Source organism: Scyliorhinus torazame, chromosome 17 (assembly GCF_047496885.1).
Source record: "Scyliorhinus torazame isolate Kashiwa2021f chromosome 17, sScyTor2.1, whole genome shotgun sequence".
In the NCBI taxonomy this organism is placed as follows: domain Eukaryota; kingdom Metazoa; phylum Chordata; class Chondrichthyes; order Carcharhiniformes; family Scyliorhinidae; genus Scyliorhinus; species Scyliorhinus torazame.
Window position 1 is genome coordinate 90760290 of NC_092723.1, and position 25425 is coordinate 90785714.

Consider the following 25425-nt stretch of genomic DNA (forward strand, 5'->3'; position numbering starts at 1 on the left):
CGACGGGCGCCAAGACACAGTCTCCCTCTGGGACCTAGCACCCGCTGGGTCCCCACCCACGACCCCCGAACTGACACCGCTCCTCCCCCCCCCCCCCCCCCCCCCCACCGGTTGCCTCATTCACCCCGCCGCCACTCACCCTCCCTCCAGCGAACCTCACCGCAGCCCCCACCGCAGCAGGATCTGTCCTCCCACTGGATCCACTCAGGGGTGACAAAGACGAGGCCAACACGCTCCCGGAATCGCAGGTGACCAAGTCGGCGCCCACATCACCACCAGGACTGAGGCGATCACGGCAGAGGGTCAAAACCCCTGACAGACTTAATTTGCAAATGTTTTTGTCACCCGCCGGACTTTTTTTTAAGAAGGGGTGAATGTGGTAGTCACCACTAGTGGTATATTGTGTGTATTACGGCACTGCCCGTATATTACTGGTACGACGGTAAATCCCTGCCTTCTGGCTCCGCCCAGCGGGCGGCGTGTAAAAGTGTGTGCCCTCCTGCGCTGCAGCGATTCTTGTTCCAGCTACAGGAGGCATAACATCTTGTTCGATAAAGCCTCAATTGTTCCACCATTCTCGTCTCGTGGTAATTGACGGTACATCACCCTGTTACCCCCTCACTCTCACAATGGTCAGTTCCCTGTTACCCCCTCACTCTCACAGTGGTCAGTCCCCTGTTACACTCTCACAGTGGTCAGTTCCCTGTTACACTCTCACAGTGGTCAGTCGCCCATTACGCTCTCAGAGTGGTTAGTCGCCTGTTACACTCTCACAGTGGTCAGTCCCCTATTACACTCTCACAGCGGTCAGTCCCTGTTACACTCTCACAGTGGTCAGTCCCCTATTACACTCTCACAGTGGTCAGTCCCCTGTTACTCCCTCACTCTCATAGTGGTCAGTCCCCTGTTACACTCTCACAGTGGTCAGTCCCATGTTACACTCTCACAGTGGTCAGTCCCCTTTTACTCTCTCACTCTCATAGTGGTCAGTCCCCTGTTACACTCTCACTCTCACAGTGGTCAGTCCCCTGTTACACTCTCATGGTGGTCAGTCCCCTGTTACACTCTCACAGTGGTCAGTCCCTTGTTACACTCTCACAGTGGTCAGTCCCTTGTTACACTCTCACAGTGGTCAGTCCCCTGTTACACTCTCACAGGGGTCAGTCCCCTGTTACACTCTCACAGTGGTCAGTCCTCTGTTACACTCTCACAGTGGTCAGTCCCCTGTTACACTCTCACAGTGGTCAGTCCTCTGTTACACTCTCACAGTGGTCAGTCCCCTGTTACACTCTCACAGTGGTCAGTCCCTGTTACACTCTCACAGTGGTCAGTCCCCTGTTACACTCTCACAGTGGTCAGTCCCTTGTTACACTCTCACAGTGGTCAGTCCCTTGTTACACTCTCACAGTGGTCAGTCCCTTGTTACACTCTCACAGTGGTCAGTCCCCTGTTACACTCTCACAGTGGTCAGTCTCTGTTACACTCTCACAGTGGTCAGTCCCTGTTACACTCTCACAGTGGTCAGTCCTCTGTTACACTCTCACAGTGGTCAGTCCCTTGTTACACTGTCACAGTGGTCAGTCCCTTATTACACTCTCACAGTGGTCAGTCCCCTGTTACACTCTCACAGTGGTCAGTCCCTTGTTACACTCTCACAGTGGTCAGTCCCCTGTTAAACTCTCAGAGTGGTCAGTCCCTGTTACACTCTCACAGTGGTCAGTCCCCTGTTACACTCTCACAGTGGTCAGTCCCTGTTACACTGTCACAGTGGTCAGTCCCTGATTACACTCTCACAGTGGTCAGTCCCCTGTTACACTCTCACAGTGGTCAGTCCCTTGTTACACTCTCACAGTGGTCAGTCCCCTGTTAAACTCTCAGAGTGGTCAGTCCCTGTTACACTCTCACAGTGGTCAGTCCCCTGTTACACTCTCACAGTGGTCAGTCCCTGTTACACTCTCACAGTGGTCAGTCCCCTATTACACTCTCACAGTGGTCAGTCCCCTGTTACACTCTCACAGTGGTCAGTCCCCTGTTACACTCTCACAGTGGTCAGTCCCTTGTTACACTCTCACAGTGGTCAGTCCCCTGTTACACTCTCACAGTGGTCAGTCCCTTGTTACACTCTCATAGGGGTCAGTCCCCTGTTACACTCTCACAGTGGTCAGTCCTCTGTTACACTCTCACAGTCCCTTGTTACACTCTCACAGGGGTCAGTCCCCTGTTACACTCTCACAGTGGTCAGTCCTCTGTTACACTCTCACAGTGGTCAGTCCCCTGTTACACTCTCACAGTGGTCAGTCCCTGTTACACTCTCACAGTGGTCAGTCCCCTGTTACACTCTCACAGTGGTCAGTCCCTTGTTACACTCTGACAGTGGTCAGTCCCCGTTACACTCTCACAGTGGTCAGTCCCCTGTTACACTCTCACGGTGGTCAGTCCCCTGTTACACTCGCACAGTGGTCAGTCCCCTGTTCCACTCTCACAGTGGTCAGTCCCTTGTTACACTGTCACAGTGGTCAGTCCCTTATTACACTCTCACAGTGGTCAGTCCCCTGTTACACTCTCACAGTGGTCAGTCCCTTGTTACACTCTCACAGTTGTCAGTCCCCTGTTAAACTCTCAGAGTGGTCAGTCCCTGTTACATTCTCACAGTGGTCAGTCCCCTGTTACACTCTCACAGTGGTCAGTCCCCTGTTAAACTCTCAGAGTGGTCAGTCCCTGTTACACTCTCACAGTGGTCAGTCCCCTGTTACACTCTCACAGTGGTCAGCTTTGCTTACTCAGCTGCCAAGTTGACGACTGAACTGCCATTGCCCTTGCTGGAAATGGCACCTGACAATCTCTATACTTTCTTTATTTGTATTGTTTGCTCCAATAGCCTCAACGTTTTCCTTTCACCACCTTGCTGTCTAACAGTCTACTGTGATTAGATAGTTGGTCAATAGTTATTGTAATCAACCCCCTTACCTCAGTGTTTTCGGGATTCTAATCCAGAAGAATTCCACTGCGGGTTCATTTTGGGATCCAGTGAGTTACGTCGCATTTGACAGTCTGTCTCAGAACTGCTCAGCAATGCCGACGTGGAGACTGGATGTTGTAGTTTCAGCAATTCCAAGCAATTTCAAGGATTTGTTGGTTCCCAGTGGAGAGCCATTGCGATACAGAGATTGAGGATCCCCATGCAGGATCAGTGAATCACAGAGTAGGCCAGTGGTTCCTGTAGATTCATCTCATCTCAGAAGAGATCACTGGATTCTAAGTAGGACAGAGAAGATTGCAATCTTCAGTGAAACCATAGAGAGATCAGCAGATCCAAGCCGAGGTTTGGTGGATCCTGGAGGGGCTCACTGCCCGCTCCTCATTGAGAGAGTAGCAGAGGACTGACTAATTGGTGTAGCTTTGTTGGAAGTGAATCAGACTTACAGAGGATTCAATTGGTTCAGTGTTTTACTCTTTGCAGCCAAAAATATTTCACACTATCCGCCTCTGAGGTAGGGTCATCAATAATCTAAATAATAACATTTTCTAACCCTTTATACACAAAGTGTTGGGTCCCAAATTGCTCAACATCCAACAAGCCCTTCAGTCCTCTCCTAGCCTCTGTTCCTTCTCACACCCTGCACCTCTTCTCTGTCTTTCTCTCTTTTTCCTCCCTCTTTCTCTACACCTCTCCTCTCCTCCCCCCTCTCTCTCCTCTGCTCCAAACTCCTGCCCTCTCTTGTTTTCTCACACTCACCCTGTTGATTCTGTTTAGGGTTATTTTGGAGATCCCTGGAATGTGTTTGATTTCCTGATTGTCATTGGAAGTATCATCGATGTTATCCTCAGTGAGGTCAATGTAAGTACAATGATCTGTTTACTGAAATGCTGCAGCAATGAGATTGAAATGTGAGACAAATAGCCAGAGCTCTGCTGAAATCTCACTGCAGCCTTTCTCAACATATAATTGGTTTGCTGTGCCTGGGCATGATGTCATTAGATGTGTAGAAGTGTATGAACAATAATAGAGTTTTCTGTTAAATATAGATGCACCTGGAAACAACCTTGTTTCTTCTTCAGGGGAAAACATCAGTAAAACGGGGATTTACAAATACCGGTCCGAACTTTTCTTTCCTTCTGGGTTGATGTCAGCTCTGACCTCTAATCAGCTCTGTCTGTCATTTCAACCCCATTTGTGTTTCATCTTTCCAAGTTCAGTCTCTCTAGACGTTCCCATTTTGCATACCCTCAGCCTAGGCAGAGTCCAGAGAGGGGCCCCCTTGGCTGAGTCCAGCGAGAGGCACCCAAGGCCAAGGATTGTGGATTTGCAGTTATTAGAAAGTGCTTTCCCTGAATATCAAGCATGTTCTTATACATTGGAACATTGATGCAGAACTGAAGGACTCTGGTTCTCTGTTGAAAATTGGAAATGGCAGAATGCCAGCTCCCTAATTCTGATGTGGGGCATGTGTGAAAAGTAAACTTTACATGAGATTTGCTTCGTCTCATTTTGTCTGACTGAGTTGGAAGGATAGAGTTCTGCCCCAGGGCCCACTACTTTTTCAGATAACATAATTATTCAATGGTGACATGAGCTGATGTAGCAATGTATTTGGGCTGGTGTGACCTGGTCTGTGCTGGTGTGAGCTTCCTTAGACTGGGCTGTGCTGGTGTGAGCTTCCTTAGGCTGGTCTGTGCTGGTGTGAGCTTCCTTAGGCTGGTCTGTGTTGGTGGGAGCTTCCTTAGGCTGGTCTGTGCTGGTGGGAGCTAGGTTGTGCTAGGCTGGGATGGTTTGCATTGGTGTGGGATGGTTTGGGCTGGTGTGAGCTGGTGTGGCCTTGTTTGCGCAGGCTGGTGTAGCGCCGTTTGAGCTGCTTTGGGTTGGTTTGGGCTACTGTCTGAGATGTCTCCTATTAGTGCTAACCTCTCCTTGGCCATCCAAGTCCTGACGGTCAATTGCAAATGCTACCCAAATTCAGCAGTGGGTGACAGAGGGGAGGATAGTGGGTTTGAGACAATCCTCATTGATCACAAGAAGTGTTGGATCACACTGGGGTAAGTGTTCAATGTGGTCACATGCCCTACGAAGGGTGTATGTGTGTGTTGTGTGTATTGGTGTTGTTAGTGAATGTCGATTCTGCTGTCTGTGTGTGTTATGGCTTCTCTAGATGCTATCTCTTTCAATCCATCTCTCTGTTTCTATCTCCGTTTCTCTCTGAGTGTGTCTCCCACTCTCCCTTTCTCTATTAATTCTTTTTTTTTAAAACTCTGCCCGTCTCTTTCTTTCTTATTCTTTGCCCTTCCCTTATCTCTCAGTTCTATTCTCTCTCTGGCCCTCCTCACTCCTTTTCTCGCTCCCTCCCTCATGCTCTCTGCTCACTTCTTCATTCCTTTGACAGACAGCTCTTGCTTCCAGTGGGGGCCTCTACTGTCTGAGCTCTGGATGCGACTCCAGTGTAAATATCCGGCTGCATGTTGGGTGGCTGTGTGCAGTGCTGTGCCTCAGATTTCCTTCCTTTTGGAGGGTGGTTTTCAGAGTAAATCTCTCATCCTGTAGTGTGATATAATCAACTATCAATTCTGATACAAACACTCAAAGAAGCAAACATATTGAGCTAACAACCTGTCCTCTGGGGGCTGTACCCACTCACAGATTGACCCCTCTTACTTCAGCGTGAAAGCCTTTCAAGAAGTTAATAATTCTTCAGAAAGCTGTAACAAGGCCTTAGCCCAGCAGCTTTTAGCCTCTGACCAAGTCCATGTTGGATGAGAGACTTGAGAGGTTCAATGCCGATAGGATAGCAGTCTACCAAAGAATGTGAGCATCATGGTTCAAACAACAATATCTCAGAGCTGGAAGTAAAGACAGAAAGGCCTCTTCTCTATCCAGCTGTATGTGAATTCAGTCACATTTCACAAAAGGGCAGACAGCTCATTCTGAACTTTCTCTATTTCTCATCTCATAATAATCTTTATTGTGACAAGTAGGCTTGCATTAACACTGCAATGAAGTTACTGTGAAAAGCCTCTAGTCGCCACATTCCGGCGCTTGTTCGGGTACACAGAGGGAGAATTCAGAATGTCCAAATTACCTAGCAGCACATCTTTTGGGACTTGTGGGAGGAAACCGGAGCACCCGGAGGAAACCCACGCAGACACAGGGAGAACGTGCAGACTACACACAGACAGTGACCCAAGCCGGGAATCGAACCTGAGACCCTGGTTCTGTGAAGCAACAGTGCTAACTACTGTGCTACCGTGCAACCCACATTTGACCCAGCTGAGACCTAGAGCAGTGAGAATGGGTGAATTTTCAGTATACTGGCACGCTACAATGAGTGAGTTTGTGTTCATACTGTACAAATCTACTCCACCGTTAAATCTTGCCCAAATTTCCTGGGTCAGATTCTCCGATCTTGAGGCTATGTCCGGAGGATCCTTGGCGTTTTATGTGGAAAGCATCGGCTCCGCCCCGTCATCGATCCTCCGACCAGTGAAGGGCTAGCAGCCACGCCACGTAAAACGCCCGGCCTCCACGAAATAAACAGTCGGAGAATTGGTGGGTCCGTGGCCGCGCATGCGCATGGCGATGACCTGCAGCGGTCACGCCGTACAACGTGACGGACCCAACTTGCCAGATAGTGCCCCCCTGGACACTCCCTTGCCACCTCCCCAGTCCCCCCAGCCCTCGCTGAAGACCCCCCCCCCCCAGCCAGCAGCACAGCTCCCGCTCGACTGTGGCGCCGCTGGGTACAGTCTCCAGCCGCCACGCCGGGTTCCCGCACGGCTTGGACCACACGTCCCCTGCGTCATCGTGAACGAGGCCTAGCGAGGGCGGAGCATCGGGGGAGAGCCTTCCAGTGACGTCCTGAGGCCGTCCCAACAGGCGCCGCCCCCGACTCCATCATAAAAATGGATTCTCTGCCTGATCCCTATTACGAAATCGGCGTCGGGAAACGGAGAATCTCGCCCCTTATCTTTCCATTGCACAGGCTAACTGGGAATCCAGAATGCTGTACCCTGAACATTAGATGTGCCCCAAGATCCACTTCTTAATTTTGCTTCTTTGAGCACTGCGGCCTCTAACCAACTCATTGTGGATGGAAACAGATGTGATAATGTTGATTTTCTCAGTCGATTAAACATTTACTGACGTTGAACCCCAGCTCTGGTTGGTTGAGGAATAACTGGTCTGAAGACCTTTTTCAGTCACTTATTAACATGGTATGTGAGTCCACTAACTGAGCCTTTGCGTCCCACAGACCCCACTAACTCGATCTGTCCTGTCCCATCAGATCCTTTCTTTCTTTATGCCCAACCCGCTATTCTCCCAAGTCATCATGTGCATGAGTTTTGGTTTCCCAGATTTCTGGCTTGATTGCCTGTGTATTACCGATACAGGATACAACTTGTCCCACTCAACAACACTTGTTCAGCAGCTTCCATCATCACAAAATGAATGTCCCAATGTACTTCTTGGAGGCATAATCAACAAATTGAAAACTGAAGCACGTATTAGATCAGGTTACCTAAAGCTTGGTCAAAGAGATAGGATTTACAAAGTGTCTTTCAAGAGAAGAGAGAGGTGGAAAAGTTTAGGGAGAGAATTCCAGAGCTTGGGCATAGGTAAGTGAAGGCATGGCCATCAATAGTAGATAAATAAATAACAGTTGCTCTGGAGGCCAGAATTAAAGGAGCGCAGATATCCCAGAGTCTTGTGGGGCTGGTGGGCATTACAGAGTCCAGGAGGAACGAGGCCACAGAGATTTGAAAACCAGGATGCGAATTTTAAAGTCAAGCTTTTTTGTATTAGTTCACGGAATGTGGGCATCACTGGCTAGGCCAGCATTTATTGTCCATCCCTAATTGCCCTTGAGAAGGTGGTGATGAGTTGGCTTCTTAAACCACTGCAGTCCCTGTGGTTTGGGAGGACATTAACCCAACGACAGTGAAAGGACGGCGATGTATTTCCAAGTCAGGAAGGTGAGTGAACTTCCAAGTGATGGTGTTCCCTTGTATCTGCTGCCCTTGTCTTTCCAGATGGTAGAGGTCATGAGTTTGGAAGGTGCTTTCGAAGGAACCTCGATGAATTCCCGCAGTGCATTTTGTTCATCAATGGGGAAGGAAGTGAGTGTTTGTGGATGTGGTCCTGATCAAGCATGCTGTTTTATCCTGGGTGGTGTTGAGCTTCTTTAGTGCTCTTGGAGCTGCACCTACCAGGCAAGTGGAGTCTATTCAATCACATTCCTGACTTGTGCCTTCAAGTGGTGGATAGGCTTTGGAGAGTCAGGAGGTGAGTTACTAGCCGCAGGATTCCTAGCCTCTGATCTGCTCTTGTGGCTAGGCAGAGCCTGCTATATGGCAGGTCCAGCTACGTTTCTGATCAATGGTAGCCCCCAGGATGTTTATCGTGACTGATAAGTGTTAATTCTGGGCGCAATTTACCGGCCTCGTCGTGCCTGACTTGGTGGCCGCCCAGGCCGTTGAACCTCGTTAGAGGCCTCTTGTGAGATTCACGATGCGTGAGACATCTCGTGAGATTCAACCAAACCTCGCGAGATGTCGTGATCTGGACCTCGCCCGGGCATTGCCAGGGTATCCGGGTAGAACTGTCACGGTGCCAGGCTGGTAGTGGTACCTGGGCTACAGGTAGTGCTACCCAAGGTGGTACTGCCAGGCTGGCAGAGGCACTTCCAGGGGTGCCAGTCTAGCAGTGCCAAGGCATCCAGGTGCCAGGTTGCACGTGTCAGGGTCCGGCCCTTGGTGCCTGACCCATATGAGGTGGGGTGAATGGAAGTAAGTTGGATTGTGTGTGTGTGGGGGGGGGGGGGGGGGGGGGGAGCTCTGTCTGGAGCAGATCCAGACTTAATTACCTGCAAATGCTCACATTCTAAGCATTGTCTTGCATCTTTGAATTTGTCTATATATATGTTTCTGGAACATACCTCTTCATTCACCTGAGGAGGGAGCAGTGCTCCGAAAGCTAGTGTTTGAAACAGACCTGTTGGACTTTAACCTGGTGTTGTAAGACTTCTTACTGTGCTCACCCCAGTCCAACGCCGGCATCTCCACATCATAGTTTAAACTAGTTTATAGGGCCACTTCCTTAAGTACTCTGGATGTAGTTTATCGGGTCATGGGTATTTAAGCCCATCAATTTCCCCATTGCCATTTCTCTACTAATACTGATCTCCTTCAATTCCGCCCTCTCACTAAACCCTGTGTTCTCCTACATTTCTGGCATGTTATTTGTATCCTCCTATGTGAAGACAGACCAAAGTATATATGTAGTTGGTCAGCTATTTCTTTCTTCCCTATTATAAATTCCCCAGTTTCTGATTATAAGGGACCTACATTTGTCTTCACCAATCTTTTTCTCTTCACATACCTATAGAAACTTTTATAGTCAGTTTATATGTTCCCCGCAAGCTTTCTCTCATATGCCATTTTCCCGTTCTGCATGCACAATTGAAGACAAACCAGAAATGGGCATATAAAGCATCACAGGAGGTGACTGCCAGAGTTAAATGACAGTTGGTATCTAAGCTATTGGCGCAATATAATCCCTTGGTCCTCCTTTGCTGAATTATACACTGCTCCCAATCCTTAGGTCTATTGTTTTTCTTGACCAATTTGTATTTTTCTTCCTTGGATCCAATCTCCAATTTCCCTTGTAAATTATGGTTTGGCCACCTTTCCTGTTTTACTTTTGCAAGGACGGGGTGAGGGGGGGGGGGGGGCTTACAAGCAAGGTGAGGGCATCTGAATGCGCAAATTTGTTCCTGGACGATGTTCAAAGGTGTACTCGTGAACCTCTAACAGCAGTGCCCATCATTAGATTCTGGTCGGCGATATTGGTGGAATCATCTTGTCTTCCTTAAAGAGGCCTTATGGTCCATGATTAGCGTGAAATGACACCCATGGACTCACTGGTGAAACTTCCTTATGCCGTATATCATGGCCGGTCCTTCCTTCTCGATTTGCATGTAGTGGTGCTCTGCATCAGCCAGGTTTCCGTCCCATCACCCCACCAGTTGGACAACTTCCCCGATGCCATATGGAAAGTCGTCACATGTGAGGACAAGTGGTCTTGTCAAATCATGGTGCGTCAATAGTTTAAATGACAACTGCCATTTAACTCTGGCAGTCACCTCCTGTGATGCTTTACATGCCCATTTTTGGTTTGTCTTCAATTGTGCATGCAGGGGTACCAGCAGGATGGCCAGGTTTGGGATAAACTTTCCGTAATAATTGACAAACCCCAAAAACAACTTCAGCTCTGTTTTTTTGAAATGTCAGGGTTCCCTGATAGCCTGGACTTTTTCTCCACCCATCCTTAATAACTTGGTATCCAAGGTGTATGTGACCGCTTTCGCGTGAAACACACACTTGCCCCTCTTCAGGAAAACGCCTGTGTCGGAAAACTGCCAGAAGACCTCTTCCAAATTGCCCAGATGTGCCTTCTGGGTGGCCCCTGAAATATTCACGTCATCTAGGTAGACAGCCACCCTGCGAAGTCCTTGGAGGATGTTTTTCATCACCTGCTGGAAAATCACGCATGCTGATGACACCCCGAAGGGAAGCCAGGTGTACTCGTATAACCGTCCGTGGGTGTTGCTGGTGAAGTACTTCCGGGATGCCACATAAACTCCAACTGAAGGTTTGCATAGCTCACGTTGAGCTTCGTGCATGAGTGACCCCCGGCCAACATTTTGTACAGATCTTCTACGCAATGGCATGGCACTGGTCCAAGCGGGAGGCCCGGTTTATTGTCATCTTATTATAGATATCATAGAATTTACAGTGCAGAAGGAGGCCATTCGGCCCGTCGAGTCTGCATCGGCTCTTGGAAAGAGCACCCTACCCAAGGTCAACACCTCAACCTCAACCCTATCCCCGTAACCCAGTAACCCCACCCAACACTAAGGGCAATTTTGGACACCAGGGGCAATTTATCATGGCCAATCAACCTAACCTGCACATCTTTGGACTGTGGGAGGAAACCGGAGAACCCGGAGGAAACCCACGCACACACGGGGAGGATGTGCAGACTCCGCACAGACAGTGACCCAAGCCGGAATCGAACCTGGGACCCTGGAGCTGTGAAGCAATTGTGCTATCCACAATGCTACCGTGCTGTCCTATGGTCCATCGCCACACAATGGGCGGACTTGTCTGGCTTCAGTACCGGGACCACTGGCACTGCCCACTCTGCAAACTGGACCGGCCGTATGATGTCCAAGCTGTCTAGCTGTCTCAGTTCCTTGTCTACTTTTGCAATCAGGCGTATGGGACTGGTCGGGCCCTGAAGTATTTAAGTTGGGCCTCTGGGTCAACATTAATGTTTGCTCTGGCCCCCTTAATTTTTACCAGGACCTCCTGGAAAACCTCCAGATCATTTATGAGGACTTTGTACAGGTTGCCAGTCCAGGCAGAATCTTTGTAACCAATCGTGGCCTAGAACACCGAGTTTGGGTTCTTGGCACCACCACCAGTGGTAGCCTAACTCACTGAAGTCTGTGGGTGGCCGAGATGTTTGTGATACTAATGATGGTCAATGGTTCCCTGGTATACGTTGCCAGCCGGGCCTTGATATCTCTAAATCCCAGAGGCAAATACAGAGCTTATGAAAAGTTTGTTGTCTGATAATGGAGACAGCAGCACCTGTGTCGGTTTCCATATCCAGGGGGTGACTGATGACTTTAAGTTTTATCCTAATTGGGGCTACTTTGGAGGCCGTGATGCAGTTTAGCTGGCAGCATTGTTGTGGGTGCTCCTCATTATCCTCCGTGGAGATGTCCCACCGGACCATACCCTTGGTCATCGAATCTGACCGTGATATTGTTTTGGCGGTGACTGGGTCAGATGACATGTACCTATCCTTTTCGGAACAAAGGCAGCAACACTGTGACCGGCATAATCCACAAAGCTCCTGGAACCCCTTTTCTGTATTCTCGTGGGAGCGTGACATTTTTATGGCCCTTTTCAGGTCCAAGGCGATTCAGCTAATCGTTTTCTTTGAGTCACTATTTTGTAGATTCCACACAACGATCTCTTTGCATCTCTGGAAGGAAAAGGCCGAGATCGCAATGTTCAGCTAACTTGCGAAGGCAAGTCAGAAATGACTTAACCGATTCCCCAGGGGCTCATCCGTCCTTAGTTAATCAGTACTTCTACATTAATACTGACATCTTGGGGTCGTAATAATACACGACACATTCCATGAGTTTGTTGAAGGATCACTAGTCTGGGTGCCAAATAGGTGAGGTTTTTGATTACGCTGAATATCATGGCCCCGCAATCAGGGTTATTACCTCCAGTCGGTCATCTCCAGCAATACCATTTTTCTGGAAGAAATACCGCATCCGTTTGGTATTCTAGGCCCAATTTTCCATGCCTGTGTCAAAGGCCTCGAGCTTCCCGAAAAGCGCCATTTTCAAAATCCTGCTGACCTCATTCCCATGCTGGGGTACTCTGGTGCGTTCAGCATGTCCAGAATCACAGCTGCCATTTTCCTTGTCGCCAGTGTAAAAGATCAGGAAGCCAGCGAAGGTAAATGAAACAGTATTTAATAAGTCAAATAAAGTTATGACTGCAACTCGACTTACAGCTCAAAGACTCCCGTCAGGACTACTGGAAGTGCCGGTCCCAGTCCGGGCTGGCTTTTATCAGGCAAATTTACGAGTCCCAGCTGGGCAGGCCCCAACCCACTAGTGGGAGAGCTCTTATTACACGAGTCCCACGGGGAGATCAATTGAGGTGTCCCCATGGGTCTCATGAGGACTATTATTCACATTACAAGCAGCTTTTGCAAAATTACAATGCTATTATTCTCATTTAATATTCAAATAAAATTATATTTTATTTGAATATTAAATTAAATTCAGACAGTGTCCGCTGGGTCACTGTCTGTGCGGAGTCTGCACGTTCATCCCGTGTCTGCGTGGTGTTATGGGAGGCGTTTTCAGAACCCCAAAATGTACCACGAAGTTCAAGCAACCTCTCCCTTTAATGGATTTGTTGCTTTTCCTAGCACACGGCTTTTTCCCTAGGTGTGGGATTACAATTATGGACACGTGGGTTTTTAAACACAAAACACTGTTTATTCCATGAACTCAACTTAACATCTTAAATAAACATTGGATCTCTTAACACCCCTTACTGCAAAGATAACTCAGAAAATATTGCAACAGTAAATAACTCCTTAAAATGTTCCTTCAAACTTCCAAGAGACTTAACACCTTTAAACAGTATCACATCAGGTTAAAGGATATATATATTTTCTGTAGAATGGCAGAGATATATATGCTTGGTTGACTTCAGTTCCAGCACCTTGCTTTCTTCCTGCAGCTCTCTGGACACACACAGACACACACAAACTGCTTTTTCCAACTGGCTTTCTCCCTCCAAGCAACTCACAGCAAACCAGAACTTCTCAAGCTGCTGTCTCAAGCTGGCTTTCTCCTTTTAATCAGCTCACAGCAAAACAGCCAGGCACTTCTTTAAACTGCTCTCAGCAAAACCAGTCAGGCACTTTTCAGAACTGAAACTTCAAAATGGTTGAACTGAGCCTCTCTATGACATCACTGTTTTCTTAAAGGTACATTGCTCAAACATCCAGTTTGTAAAGGCACTCTCGCATGACAGTGGGTTTCCTCCGGGTGCTCCGGTTTCCTCCCACAGTCCAAAGACGTGCAGGTTAGGTGGATTGGCCACGCTAAATTGCCCATAGTGTCCAACAAAAAGGTTAGGATGGGTCATTGGATTACGGGGTCAGGGTTGAAGTGAGGGCTTAAGTGCAGACTCGATGGGCTGAATGGCCTCCTTCTGCACTGTATGTTCTATGTTCTATATAGTGTAAGGACATATAAACATGTTCTCAGTTGAAAAATAATGTACAGCAAAGTGTAAACCTTCCAAGCAGCGAATTAAACCAGAGAAAATTCTGTAAATCTGCTCTCAGAATCAGAGCTTTTCTTTCGTTGGCAACGATGTGACTGGCATCAATGACATGTGTGCAACGTTGTTGTGACATGATCATATTCAGCCTTTTCAAACAAAGCGGCAGGTGCAATTTTCCAATTTAAACCAAAGGTTCCTATATCAAGAGAACTTTGAAAAAACATAGTAACTGTATCTACCTTTCTCACCTACTTCCATTAAAACCCTGGGGTGGAAACCATCTGCTTTTAGATGTTTGTCACTCTTTACTCCAGTTAGTTTCTTCATTACTGTTATTTTTTTCTTATGTTATTTTAGTGACTCTCTGGGTGGAATTTCCCCATCCTGCCCATGACGGATTTCGTGGCGGGTGGGAGCGGAGAATCTGGAGAGAGGCAAAAAATGGTGGGCTGGATTCTCTGATTTTCAGGCTATGTCCTGATGCTGGCGTGGGAACTGTAGCCACGTAAAATGGCTGCTTCCCGATTAATTTGGCCAAAACCCGATTTAAAATGGCTAACCGGAAAGGCTGCTGGGAAAAGCAGGTAACAAGACACAAACGGACAGCTGCAGGCAGAATATCATGTTCGGCTCTGGGGAAGTTGGCCCAGATCGATACTCAGAGCTATTAACAGCCCATCCACCCAGACATCTGCAGTTTAATCGGCTATCCCCGGGAACAATTGCAACATATTAGCAATTGAATATGACCTGTCGGCGCCTGCAGTGGCCGAAACAAAGGCAGGTGAACGACCACCCCCCGATCGGGGAATCACCTCGCAATTGGACGTATCGAACCCAGTGATTGGGAACAAGTCCAATCACTTGGGACTCAGGGTCAAGGGCCGCCCCGGGAGGCGGGAAGCCCCTGGGCCCTATAAAGTGAGGAGCCAAGTTCAGATCTCTCTCTCTCTCCCTTCTTCGCCTGCTCAAGACCTTCGCAAGAACAGCAACCGGCAACCGTAAGTTTGAATCCAGCGATCGCTATCCGATAAAGACTCCTAGCCATCGACCTGTATCAGCCTTTTGAATCCCGCGGGCCAGATCCGATTGGACAAGCCATTCGTTTCCCTGACCTGGTGGGCTCTTCCTAAAGTTAAGTATTGGCCAGTCGTGATAGGTTTATTATATAGATAGTAGGATTATTGTGTAAACATTACTTGTTGTATATAATAAATGACCGTTGATTTCAATCTTACTAAGCGGTGGGCTGACTTATTAATCATAACTTGAACTTGAACCACGTGGCGGTATCAGAAAGATACCTGGCGACTCGTGAGCAAAGGTGACGTAATCAGAGCTAATAAACTAAGGCTAAAAAGAGCAACATAATTGGCGACTCCAGTGGGACCCAACATAGAAGTGGAAAACTACTCCGGGAGAACCCCAACAATTTGAATTAGAATCCAATCGGAAACAAAAACAAACAAAAAAACCCACAAGTGTTCAAGCGGTTCTGGTTAATAATTCACAATTCGGAAGTGTGTGTATGCATGCGTAACTAACAGGGTTATAAGGTAAAACTGATAGATTTTGTTGCGTCAAAACTGTCGGAAGTCTGTATTTTCGGAAATTAGCGCAAGCCGTACCCGCATCTACGACACCACCTTATCCCCCATTCCAAATTTGAACGTAGCGAGCAGATAAGAGAGATAGCCATGTAGGCAATGCAGGCAATGCAGCGCCTCATGAAACCCGAAGAATTTGCGGTCGCATTGATCAGCAGCGTTAGAGTGGGACAGTGTCCCATTTGGGAAGTGGAAATTCGCAAATTTCTGCAGGGCAAAGGATGGCCCATGTGGAGCGGTTTCTGTAATAATGACGACTCAGGTCCCGGAAGTATAGGGCATACTTGGTGGGAGAACCTGAGTGAGATCCATAAAAAGAGCTTAGCAAAAGCGCGCAAGCCGATGGCAATCGTGTCCCGCATGGCACAATTGCGAGGCACAGAGGAGGTCGTCAGGACGCTCCGAAAAGAAATAGAGGGCATACATCGTATGAGTAAAATCGATGTATGCGAAGTGGAAAAGGAAAACCTGGAATTGAAAAGGCAGTTAGAAGCCAAGGACAAAGAGGTGGCTGACGCCTAACGGGGTCACCAGTCTTGTCTGGCGCATTTAAGCAGTTTTCAATCCCAGTATGAAAAGGCTTATCAGGACACGCAGCGTGCAGTCCTGGTAAAGAAAGAAACAGAAAAGCAGGTAGAGACGCTCCAGAAACAATGCAGTGATCTCAAGGCAGCCTTGAGAGCGCTCCACGCTGCAACCATGGAACAAAGGCAGAGTACCTTGGACCATGCAAAGTGCAGAAAGCAAATTGCAGACCTGCAAGCAATGCTTTCTGTCCAAAAGGGATTCCAAGACACCTTTGGGGAAAGTTTAGACCAGGAAGACGGCCCTGTTTGGGAAGAACTGCAAGAGACAGCGCAGAGATATGTTCAGGGAGCATGTGCGCAGGGAAAACCCCAAAGGAGGAGAGCACCCCCACCCCCCACACAGCAGATAATACAGGCTCCCATGAGCCCTGTAACAACCCACCGCACTGCCACAGCAGAGGAGGCGGAAGTCTTATATTCCACCCCCCTCACAGTGACCCAATTACGCGATTTTAGCATGTGCTAAAATCGCACCATTCCTCCCGCTTCAGACCCACACCATTTCTTTGCCACCGTCAAACACCAGGCGACCATGTACGGCCTGGATGAAAAGGAGCAGGTAAAGCTCACGGTCCTCAGCTTAGACCCATCGGTCGCAGCAGCCCTTCCCGACCCACAGAATGTAGGAGGAGGCACCCTTGCAGAAATGCATACCGCGATCCTGGATGCGATCGGGTACAACCGGGGCGACCCCGTAGATCGTCTAAATAAATGCAGACAGAAAAAGTCTGAACACCCCACAGCGTTCGCAGGACGCTTGTGGATTCACTTTGAAGCCGTTTTCGGCAACGTAGACCGTGCCCATTTGTCCGCAGACAATATGGCCAAATGGACCCCCTCCCTTATCTCCCATGCCACGGAAGCAGGACAGAACGCCTGTAGTAATTATGACCCCTCGGAGGAGGCTCATAATGAGAAGTGGGTGGTCAAAAGATTGTCCCGCGTTTGGGAACAGGCGGCTCACGGTAAACCAGCAGCTAGAACCCCCGAGGAAAACCAAGCCGCCGCAGACGTGCAGGCAGTAAGAACCACTCTCCACAACCCCGCCTGGGTAATCGAGGGAAAGAGCAGCCCCCAGCAAAACCGCAAGAATGCTACAATTGCGGACAGTTGGGACATTTTGCTAAAGAATGCAAGGCCCCTAAAAAACCACAGAGAGCCCAACAGAGAGGCACTCTCAATAAGAAAAAGGCAGAGCCCATACATAGCGTTAGCGCCCAGTCCGATCAGACAGACTTGACCGGAACGGACTGACGGTGTACAGGCTCCCCCAGCTGGGTCTGCGATACCCTTTGGGATAGGTCAGGACGACCCGTAGTCGCAGCAAAGGTTAGGGGACAGCCGATCGAGCTTCTCTGGGACACAGGAGGGTCCCGCACAACCTTAAATTCCTCCACCCTGGGTAAGGACACGTGGCCCACCACAGCCACTATCACCCTCAGCGGCTTCACAGGCCACTCACAGCGGGGACATATCACAACCCCTGTACCCTGTACAGATCGGAACTATTAATACAAAACACCCCGTAGTGTTAGTCGACCTGCCCCCAACAGTAGAGCACATTTTAGGGATCGACTTTATGAACTCTCACCACCTCTCTTTCGATCCAGTCAACCAGTGTGTCTGGAAGATGGCGAAATCCGCTAGAGCCCCCGCAACACTCAATATAGGGGATTATATGAACAAAATTAGCGCAGTAGGCGAGTTTTGGTTCAACCCCACCACACTCAGCACGGACCGACAGGTTAGGGCAGTCCTGCAAAAGAACAGGGCAGCATTTGCAACCCACAAACACGACTGTGGATGGATGACCGGTTCCGTACAGATAACCGGACCGGACCCAAGACCCAAAAACATTACGGATTTCCCCTAGAAGCAGAGGGAGAAATCCTAAAGGTCATAGAAAGCTTATTAGAACAGGGCGTCCTAAGATCGGTAGCCTCAACTAATAATGCCCCGAATTGGCCAGTACGGAAACCCGACGGATCATGGCGCTTGACCATTGATTATCGGGAACTCAATAAAGTCACCCCCGCAGCAGCCCCCACCGTTGCAATAAGTCCCGAGACCATGCTCAAACAGGGACTCCATGCCCGATATTTCACGGTTTTGGATGTCAGTAATGGGTTCTGGTCCATTCCATTGGCAAAGGCGTGCCAGTATAAATTTGCCTTCACTTTCAGAGCGCAGCAGTACACGTGGACATGCCTGCCACAAGGCTTCCACAACTCCCCCTCCATTTTCCACCGACAGCTGGCAAACTTTTCTCGCCCCGAATGTCTGGTACAGTACGTAGACGATCTACTACTGCAGACAGACACAAAGGAAGAGCACATTGAGCTTCTGTCCGAACTCCTGGAATTACTACGGAATATTGGCTGTAAAGTAAACCCCCAAAAGGCCCAGATATTGGAAGAAAAAGTGATATATTTGGGAACAATTATTACTCAGGGCAAACGCGAGATCGAGCACAAAAGAATTGACTCGATCGCCAAATTGCCCCTTCCCCAACACGTTTCAGCCCTCCGGTCGTTTTTAGGACTGGTAGGCTACTGCCGAAACCACATTGACGGTTTCACCAGCAAGGCAGCGCCCCTCTCAGACCTCCTAAAGAAAGGGACCCCCTGGGAATGGCTTCCGCAGCATACGGAGGCTGTGGAATCATTAAAACAGGCGCTCATAGCCGCCCCCGCACTCCAAGTTCCCGACCCGCTTTCCCCTTACGCCATAGAGGTAGCGACCACAGACTGCACCCTTTCAGCCGTGCTCCTGCAGGAACGGCACGACCAGCTAAGACCCGTAGCTTATGCTTCCCGAATTTTAGATGCTGTGGAGCAGGGATTTTCAGCCTGTGAGAGGCACCTGCTCGCAGTTTTCTGGGCAGTCCAGTACTTTTCCTACATTACCGGACTGAACCCCATCACCATCTTGACCGAGCACACCCCCACCCAACTTTTACTAGACGGACGACTTAAAGACGGTACCGTCAGCCAAATCCGCGCTGCTAGGTGGACCCTTCTCTTACAAGGACGGGACATCACAGTAAAACGGACAAAGACTCACACATACTTAGCGGACAATCTACAGTACCCCGGAACGCCCCATGAGTGTGAAATCATCTCGCCCCACCATAATACAGGCCCCATTATAGCCAAAACACCCCCCAGAAAACTAGCCACTCCATCTCAGAACCCCCCTCACCCGGACACGTGTGACCCCATTAGGATTTATGTGGATGGATCTTCCACGATCCTGGATAGGCAACGCATAACAGGTTGTGGGGTTTATGTGGAGGACGTGCAGGGACGCGCCCTCGAGGAAATCGCATTAAAATTTCCCGGGCACTTAGGCGCGCAGGCAGCAGAGCTTGCGCCCATCGCTTACATTGTAGAGCACCCAGATTCCTTCCCCAGCCCAGCAGACATATATTCAGACAGTCCATACTGCAACAGCCTCACTGAATTTCTGCCCCTCTGGGAAACGAGAGGATTTGTTTCCGCGGATGGGAAACCCCTCCCCTCAGCCCCATTACTCCGCCATATTCTGGAAAAAGCCAAGAACAGGACTTTTGGCATTATAAAAGTCCGCAGCCACCATCGTTCCTCCCCCCTGGAAATGTAAAAGCCGACGCGCTGGCTAAGGCAGGATCCAGGCATGGGTACTTTTGGAAGCCCCCCGAGAGCGCCCCAGTGAGTGCGCCAGTAAGTGCAGTTCAGGTCGCGCAGACTAGGATCGAAGATCTAGTAGAGGCCCAGAAGCAGGATAGCGCTCTCACTGAAATCGTGAAAGGGACGTTTCCAGCCTCAGATGAGAGGTACAGAAATACCATAACCACACATGACGGTGTGGTGCTAAAGGACACCCTTTATGTAGTTCCTGAGCAGGATAGGAATCAAATGATCTGTTTATTCCATGATGGTCATGGACACCAGGGAACCGAACCCACCGCAGCCCACCTCAAACAGCTTTGTTGGTGGCCTAATCTCAAAGAGGATGTATCCCATTACATCGAGAATTGCCTCATCTGCGCTCAGAACAACCCAGATAGATATGCCAAAAAGGCACATCTCAGCCACACCCGACCCGCTAACGGCCCCTGGACTAACCTCCAGATCGATTTTATAGGTCCATTGACCCCTTGCAGGAATGGCTATAAATATGTTCTGGTGGTCATAGATACTTTTACAAAGTGGGTGGAAGCATTTCCAGCCCGCACCAACACCGCGAAAACCACAGCCAAAATCCTAACCCACCACATTTTTACAAGATGGGGACTCCCCCGCAGTATTGAGTCGGACCAAGGTTCTCACTTTACGGTACGGGTAATGGAAAACGTCCTCACGATATTTGGCATAACCCAAAAATTTCACATTGCGTCCCACCCTCAGTCGAGTGGTATAGTGGAGCGCATGAATCGGACCCTAAAAACCACCCTTAGAAAAATGGTCCAGCAGAACAACACCACTTGGGATTCGGTCCTCCCCTTTGCGCTGATGTTTTTGCGTAACACTGTTTCCACCTCCACAGGTTTCACCCCACACACCCTCATGACCGGACGCCCCATGAAAGGGACAGAGTACTTGTTGGGTTTAGACCTGACCAGCCCTGAAGTTCCGGCCCTCACCCACGAGAAAGCCGTTGAACAATTACTTATAAATGTAAAAACGGCTCAGTTAGCAGCCGCTGTTACACTGGGCACTAAAAGAAAACAGAGCAAGGCCTGTTTTGCTAAGGCAGTACATGCAACGGAGTACAATATAGGACACCAAGTGATGTTGCCCGTGTATAACCCCAGCACATTTCTGTCTCCGAAATACTCGGGTCCGTACTCCATTACGGATAAAATAAGCCCGTCGGTATACAAAATCAAATACCAAAATGGTAAGACTGCATGGTTTCACATAAACCAGCTAAAGGTTTATGGAGCACAGTCAAACCACACCCACCCCCTCCACGTCCAGCCCAGACACGGACTCGCCCCCGACTCCACCCACAAACTTTACGCTCCGCCCCGGAACGCCCACAGACTGCAGCAGCACAGACAGCGACTGTGACTCTGACGCCAGCCACAGCACGCCTCCCTACTATTCTGGTCCCACACCCAGCAACTCCGACTTCGACTCCAGTGACCCCTTCCTCATCACCTACTTAAATAAACCACACCACCGACCACCGAACCACACGGACGACCCCGACTTTGTCCCCACCCAACTCGACCCTACTCATTGGCACCGCGACAACTCCTGCAGACTCGTCCGCAACGACGAGGACAACCCCAACTCACACCACACAGCCCTTTCCGCCCTAATTCACTCCAGAGTTTGGCACCCGGGACAAGGTGACGACCTCGGGTCTGACTCCCAAGCCGCCAACCCCTTTGCGACCCTGTTCGCAACAGAGAACTGAGGTGTCCACATGATGATTTAAAGGAGACACTTGGTGAAAAGTGTTGTCCTTCCTGATGGAACCTGCAGAATGTTTTCCATTGTTTGTATGTTTGTTTAATGTTGTTCGTCCAACAGGAGAATGTTCTCACCGCCACACACCCATTCACCTGAACTTTTTAACTTTTTCCCACTGACACCCACCGCGGCCACACGCCCATTCTGCTGAAACCTCTGAGGACTTGCCTCAGACACCCACCGCGGCCACACGCCCATTCTGCCGAAACCTGTGAGGACTTGCCTCAGACACCCACCACCGCCACACGCCCATTCGGCTGATACCTCTGAGGACTTGCCTCAGACACCCACCTCTCATTAGAGGTTCAGCGGAACTAGCTTTTCAGCTGAGATTCAGAACAGCAACCCCACCATGATGACTACATTTTTGTCCGTTCTTGTCGGTTGCTCAGGCAGTGGAGAAACGGCGTGAGACCCGCCCTGCCTGGGGACTGGCGTTGGTCAAAAGCGCTCGGGTAGGGGACATACGGTATTGGTAGCTGTCCTACCCGGGGACTCCATCCAAATCTTACCCGTCACGGCCCATACGCACCTCATTCGACCTTTTCCTTTCAAAAACAGTTTTATTTATTTAGGCAACCTTTGGGTTGCTGCCAAATGCTATTTACATCCGAGAACATTTGGATGCTAAACTTAGCACTGGTCCACCATTGGGAAGTGTGCCGTGTCCTAACATTTGTTTTGAAAAAAAAATGGGGGGAGAAGTCACATATTGTGACCAATTATAAGGGTTTAATTGGCCCCAAGAAGGACAGACACACTAACACACGGGATATTAAACCAAGGTAGTTACAGATACTATGCTTGTCTTACAGAACTCCAGAAGCTCCAAGACCGGAGAAAAACAGCGAACACAGAAAAAGAAAAGAAAGAGGACAACCATGAGGACTTAGGTCATCGTGCTCAACATCTTTTTGGACATTTGGTTGCGCGGGAACGCGGACCCCATTACTCCAAACCCCCCTGCCGTTAATGTTTCACTGCCCCGCAGTATCGAGGGCCCAGTCACCAGCCACGCTGCATTATCCTGGTGTGCCAAGTTCATAACTTGGTACTCCTTATCGTACGTCATTGAGGCACTGTTAGCATTGGCCATACTCTGCTGTGCAGAACAGACCATGCGCCTCCCCAAATGGAAAAGGAGAGCGTACCGCGCTCGAACCCCGGTATATCGGATCCGATCCCCGATATTCAACTGACCAGACCCCAGACCCCCGCGACCTATAAAGAATAAAGAGTATTCACTTGCGTTATTACTGTAAATAAAGAGATGTACAAAACGCTTCATTAAAAAAAAATGTATGATCCTGAGCTTGACTGCCAAGCCAGGAAAGAGTATATTAAATGTTGTGATTGTTGTTGTATGTTTTAGGAAGATAGGATAATGCAATGTTTAGTGAGTATAGAGTATTGAGGTAAAATTAGAGGTTCCCAGTTTTATTTTTTTGATACATGCCCCTGCCTGACATAGCGCCCTCAAGAATTGTTTAGGTAAATTTTTGTGCATAGCTAGGGTCAGAGTAGTGGCCATGTAGGAGGTGCCCCCCCCCCCCCCCGGTCAGGGAACGAATAGGACAAAATTTATGTGATCCTTCACGCTTCGCGTTGGGATCACAAGGCGGGTATGTAGCCACGTAAAATGGCTGCTTCCCGATTAATTTGGCCAAAACCCGATTTAAAATGGCTAACCGGAAAGGCTGCTGGGAAAAGCAGGTAACAAGACACAAACGGACAGCTGCAGGCAGAATATCATATTCGGCTCTGGGGAAGTTGGCCCAGACCGATACTCAGGGCTATTAACTGCCCATCAACCCAGACATTTGCAGTTATACTAAGGACTTTTAACAGCCCATCCACCCAGACATCTGCAGTTTAATCGGCTATCCCCGGGAACAATTGCAACATATTAGCAATTGAATACCGGGCCAGACCTGTCGGCGCCTGCAGTGGCCGAAACAAAGGCAGGCGAACGACCACCCCCCGATCGGGGAATCGCCTCGCAATTGGACGTATCAAACCCAGTGATTGGGAACAAGTCCAATCACTTGGGACTCAGGGTCAAGGGCCGCCCCGGGAAGCGGGAAGCCCCTGGGCCCTATAAAGTGAGGGGCCAAGTTCAGATATCTCTCTCTCTCCCTTCTTCACCTGCTCGAGACCTTCGCAAGAACAGCAACCGGCAACCGTAAGTTTGAATCCAGCGATCGCTATCCGATAAAGACTCCTAGCCATCGACCTGTAACAGCCTTTTTAATCCCGCGGGCCAGATCCGATTGGATAAGCCATTCGTTTCCCTGACCTGGTGGGCTCTTCCTAAAGTTAAGTATTGGCCAGTCGTGATAGATTTATTATATAGATAGTAGGATTATTGTGTAAACATTACTTGTTGTATATAATAAATGACCGTTGATTTCAATCTTACTATCAGAAAGATACCTGGCGACTCGTGAGCAAAGGTGACATAATCAGAGCTAAAAAGAGCAACAGAACGGTGGAATTTTACGACTGAAAATTCAGCGCAGAACGGCCACCGATCCCCCATTTGGCTGGGGGCTAGTAGGAAGGCAGCGTAGAGCACCCGATTTGAGTTGCCGATATGGGCAAAGAATTGTCGGGTCCGTGGCCGCCGATGCGCACGGCGACGGCCACGCCGTGCAACCTGGCGCCGGCCGCATGCGTACCCGGCCTGCAAAATAGTGCCATCCTTTGGCTGGCTTGCGAGCCTCGGACTACCCCCCCAACAATGCCTCCAGACCCTGCCTAAATCTCTCCTGCCCGCGGACACCGGTGCAGATTTAACTTTTTCCTCAGGGCTCAATGTGGGGTCCACTGGGTCACCAGCAGCTCCAGTGGTTGGCGCGTCTGCAGAAGGAAGGCAAAAGATCATCAGTTCAATTATCATAGTCACTATGCGGCAAGATGGGCTGAGGAGACAATGGAGACTTGCATGATGCTAACTGCATTGGAGTTTCAATGCGGCCGCAACACTTCAATTTATGATGAGGAGCCTGTTATCTTTCCAGACCCACCACACATGCATCGGTCAGCTGCACTCTTCATCCGAGAAGCCCACCTCACCACGATCGGAGAAGAGAGCTGGCCGGTGGCAGTCCAGCTCCACTGCATCGCTTCCATGCTTTGTGAGGACTAAAAGATTTGACACTTCTCCACCCGTTCTTCAATTCTCTGCAGTGTTGTAACTGCTCTCCTGAAAGGGAAAATTAAAAAGGTATCATTACTGCTCTGCCTCCCTGAAGTTCCATTGCCGTCCACCCCATGCTCCCACCTGGGTATTAGGCATGCCATGTCACTGTGTGCACTTAACCCTGAAATGCACTGAGACCAATTGTGCTGCTATTCCAGCCTTGGCTTCAGTGTCAATTGGCATATGCACTGTTAAACCCATGAGCTTTCTGAGCAACGGGCACCCGAGAAGGACAAGAGTAACTGGTGAACATCAGCGCCTGGAAGTTCCCCTCCAAGTTACTCACCATCTTGACTTGGAAATATATTGGCTGTTCCTTCACTGCCGCTGTGTCAAAATCAAGGAACTCCCTCCTCAACAGCACTGTAGGTGTACCTACAACTTAAGGACTGCAGTAATAAAAGCAAATTATTGCAGATGCTGGAATCCAAAACCAAAAGAGAAGCTGTCAGGTCTGGCAGCATCTGGCTTTGACAAAGGGTCCTCCGGACTCAAAACGTTAGCTCTTTTCTCTCCTTACAGATGCTGCCAGACCTGCTGAGATTTTCCAGCATTTTCTCCTTTGGTGAAGGACTGCGGTGGTTCAAGAAGGCATCTGATCACCACCTTCTCAAGGGCAACTTGGGATGGGCAATAAATGCTAGCCTAGCCAACGCCACCCACATCTTGTCAATGAATATAAAAAA

General features: G+C 49.2%; 1 protein-coding gene across 12 annotated transcripts in view; it reads left to right on the top strand.

The window, feature by feature from the left end:
- Positions 1 to 25425, top strand: part of LOC140393996 (voltage-dependent L-type calcium channel subunit alpha-1S-like) — an 804045-nt gene that overhangs the window by 494395 nt on the left and 284225 nt on the right. For 10 of the 12 annotated variants that reach the window (XM_072480735.1, XM_072480727.1, XM_072480737.1 and 7 more), the window contains 2 exons: positions 3755 to 3838; positions 5379 to 5435. The exons of 1 other annotated variant lie outside the window; for it this stretch is intronic. In XM_072480735.1, the coding sequence (XP_072336836.1) occupies positions 3755 to 3838; positions 5379 to 5435 (141 nt within the window). The remainder of the gene's footprint in view (positions 1 to 3754; positions 3839 to 5378; positions 5436 to 25425) is intronic. One more of the 12 variants, XM_072480729.1, reaches the window with a different exon arrangement.